This window comes from Myotis brandtii, unplaced genomic scaffold, assembly GCF_000412655.1.
Source record: "Myotis brandtii unplaced genomic scaffold, ASM41265v1 scaffold656, whole genome shotgun sequence".
NCBI classification, from domain to species: Eukaryota; Metazoa; Chordata; class Mammalia; order Chiroptera; family Vespertilionidae; genus Myotis; species Myotis brandtii.
Window position 1 is genome coordinate 1,026,728 of NW_005370548.1, and position 2,257 is coordinate 1,028,984.

General features: G+C 59.6%; 1 protein-coding gene across 1 annotated transcript in view; it reads left to right on the forward strand.

The window, feature by feature from the left end:
• CPXM2 (carboxypeptidase X (M14 family), member 2) overlaps positions 1-2,257 on the forward strand; it is a 39,585-nt gene that overhangs the window by 28,391 nt on the left and 8,937 nt on the right. Inside the window, 3 exon segments of the mRNA XM_014528849.1 lie at positions 322-523; positions 673-700; positions 2,056-2,235. Coding sequence (XP_014384335.1) covers positions 322-523; positions 673-700; positions 2,056-2,235 — 410 coding nt within the window.

Here is a 2,257-nt window from a genome sequence, read left to right on the forward strand (position 1 = left end):
GAGAGAGAAACATCATCGATCGGCTGCCTCCTGCACACCCCCTACTGGGGATCGAGCCTGCAACCCAGGCCTGCAACCCGGGCCTGTGCCCTGACCGGGAATCGAACCCTGACCTCTTGGTTCCTGGGTTGATTAATGATCGTGCAGGAGGCAGCCGATCCATGATTCTCTCATCATTGATGTTTCTGTCCCTCCCTCCCCTTCTGTATGAAAGCAATAAAAATATATTTAGAAGAAGAAAAAAAAAGGCCAGCAGGCTGAGGTGGCCAGTGGCTGCCAGGCAGAGGGTTGCGAGCGGCGTGCGGTGAGCGGCTTGCACAGCTGCTGACGTGCCTGTGTCCCCACCTGGTCCAGGGGAGCCCGAGTTCCACTACATGGCGGGCGCCCACGGCAACGAGGTGCTGGGCCGCGAGCTGCTGCTGCTGCTGGTGCAGTTCCTGTGCCAGGAGTACCTGGCGGGCAACGCGCGCATCGTCCGCCTGGTGGAGGAGACCCGCATCCACATCGTGCCCTCCCTCAACCCTGCCGGCCTAAGAGCCAGGAGGTCAGGGTTTGATTCCCGGTCAGGGCACAGGCCCGGGTTGCTGGCTCCGACCCCAGTGGGGGGCATGCAGGAGGCAGCCGATCCCTCTCATCATTCATATTTCTCTCTCTCCCTCTCCCTTCCTCTCTCGACGGCTACGAGAAGGCCTCCGAGGGGGTAAGGACCGCGCCCCTCCCTGCTTGCCCGACCGCTGGCCCTGGCTGCACAGCCCACTTGGCCCCGAGTTCAAGTCCACCCATGGGCCCCAGCCGGGCAGCCCAGTCATCCGGACTTGCCAAGGCCACAGACCCCGTCCCCGGTCAGGGCGCACACAAGAATCAAGCGATGAGCGCATACATGAGTGGAACAGCAAATCGCTGCTTCTCTCTCTCTCTCCCCCTCCCTCCCTCCCTCCCGCCTCCCTCTCCCTTCCTCCCTCTTTAAGAAAAACCCCAACAGAATCAACAAATAGAAACCACCACCAGTAGCTTCCTTGTTGAGCCTCTGCTGAGGCGGGGACACCACAAGGTCATGAAAGACTGGAACAGAGAATTTCGGGGACCCCGAGCGGGGCCCGTGCCAGCAGACAGGAGAAAGCGGCCCTGCATATAGACACAGTGATGACAGAGCAGCGGCTGGCGCCTCACACAAGCCCTAGCCCAGGCCCGGCCGGAGCATGACTCGCGATCCTCTCATCTTTCCTCGAGGAGAGTCGTTTATGATCCTGAGAGATCGGCTGTGTGTCAGGTGCTACGTGTGATGTAGAGCGTGCACAGGGCACGGTTAGGTGTAGAGTACGCGTGTGCATTGGATTATGCAGAGAATAGAGTTGGTGTTTCCTGGGAATAAAGTGGAAACTATTCCTGAAACCATGGGACCTGCCAAATGCAGCGTCACCACGTGGAGGTTCGTTGTATTTATCGACACAGACAGGGATTTGCTGCGACAGTCGTTGGGGATTTGTGGGCCGGACAGCGAGGCTGTTGAGTTTGCAATGACGGACTTCTATTTTCATTCATTCATTCATTCAATTTTACGTTTTTAAATTTTAGAGAGAGAGAGAGAGAGAGAGAGAGAGAGAGAGAGAGGAGAGAGAAACATTGATGTGAGAGAGAAATACCAATTGGTTGCCTCCCATACGCCCCAACCAGAGATCAAATTCACAGCCCAGGCGTGCGCCCTGACTAGGAATCGAACCCACAACCGTTTGGTGTGCGGGACAATGAGTGCTCCAAGCAGCTGAGCCCCCGGCCGGGGCAGGACAGGCTTTTGGGTTCATTAGCGCTCAGTCTCCTCCGCCCAGCGCAGCAGCCCTCAGAGAGGCACGAGGGGAGAAGGGCCGGACTGTGCAGGAGTCCCCCCGTGGCGTGGCTGTGCACCCACAGATACCAGCAGGGGTTCTGACTGTGGCCTGTGGGTGTGGTCTTAGGTGAGACGTGTGGAGAGGCTCAGAGACACCTGGGTGGGGGAGCCGTCCCGCGTCCGCGCCGCCCACAGTCTTCGGGCCCCTCTCCTTCTGAATTGCCTCCCAGGGCTCGGAGCTGGGGGGCTGGTCCCTGGGGCGCTGGACCCACGACGGGATTGACATCAACAACAACTTCCCCGACTTAAACTCGCCGCTCTGGGAGGCCGAGGCCCGGCAGAGCAGCCCGAGGCCCGTGCCCAACCACCACATCCCCGTCCCCGAGTGGTTCCTGTCGGAGAACGCCACGGTGAGCAGAACGCCGGGTCTGC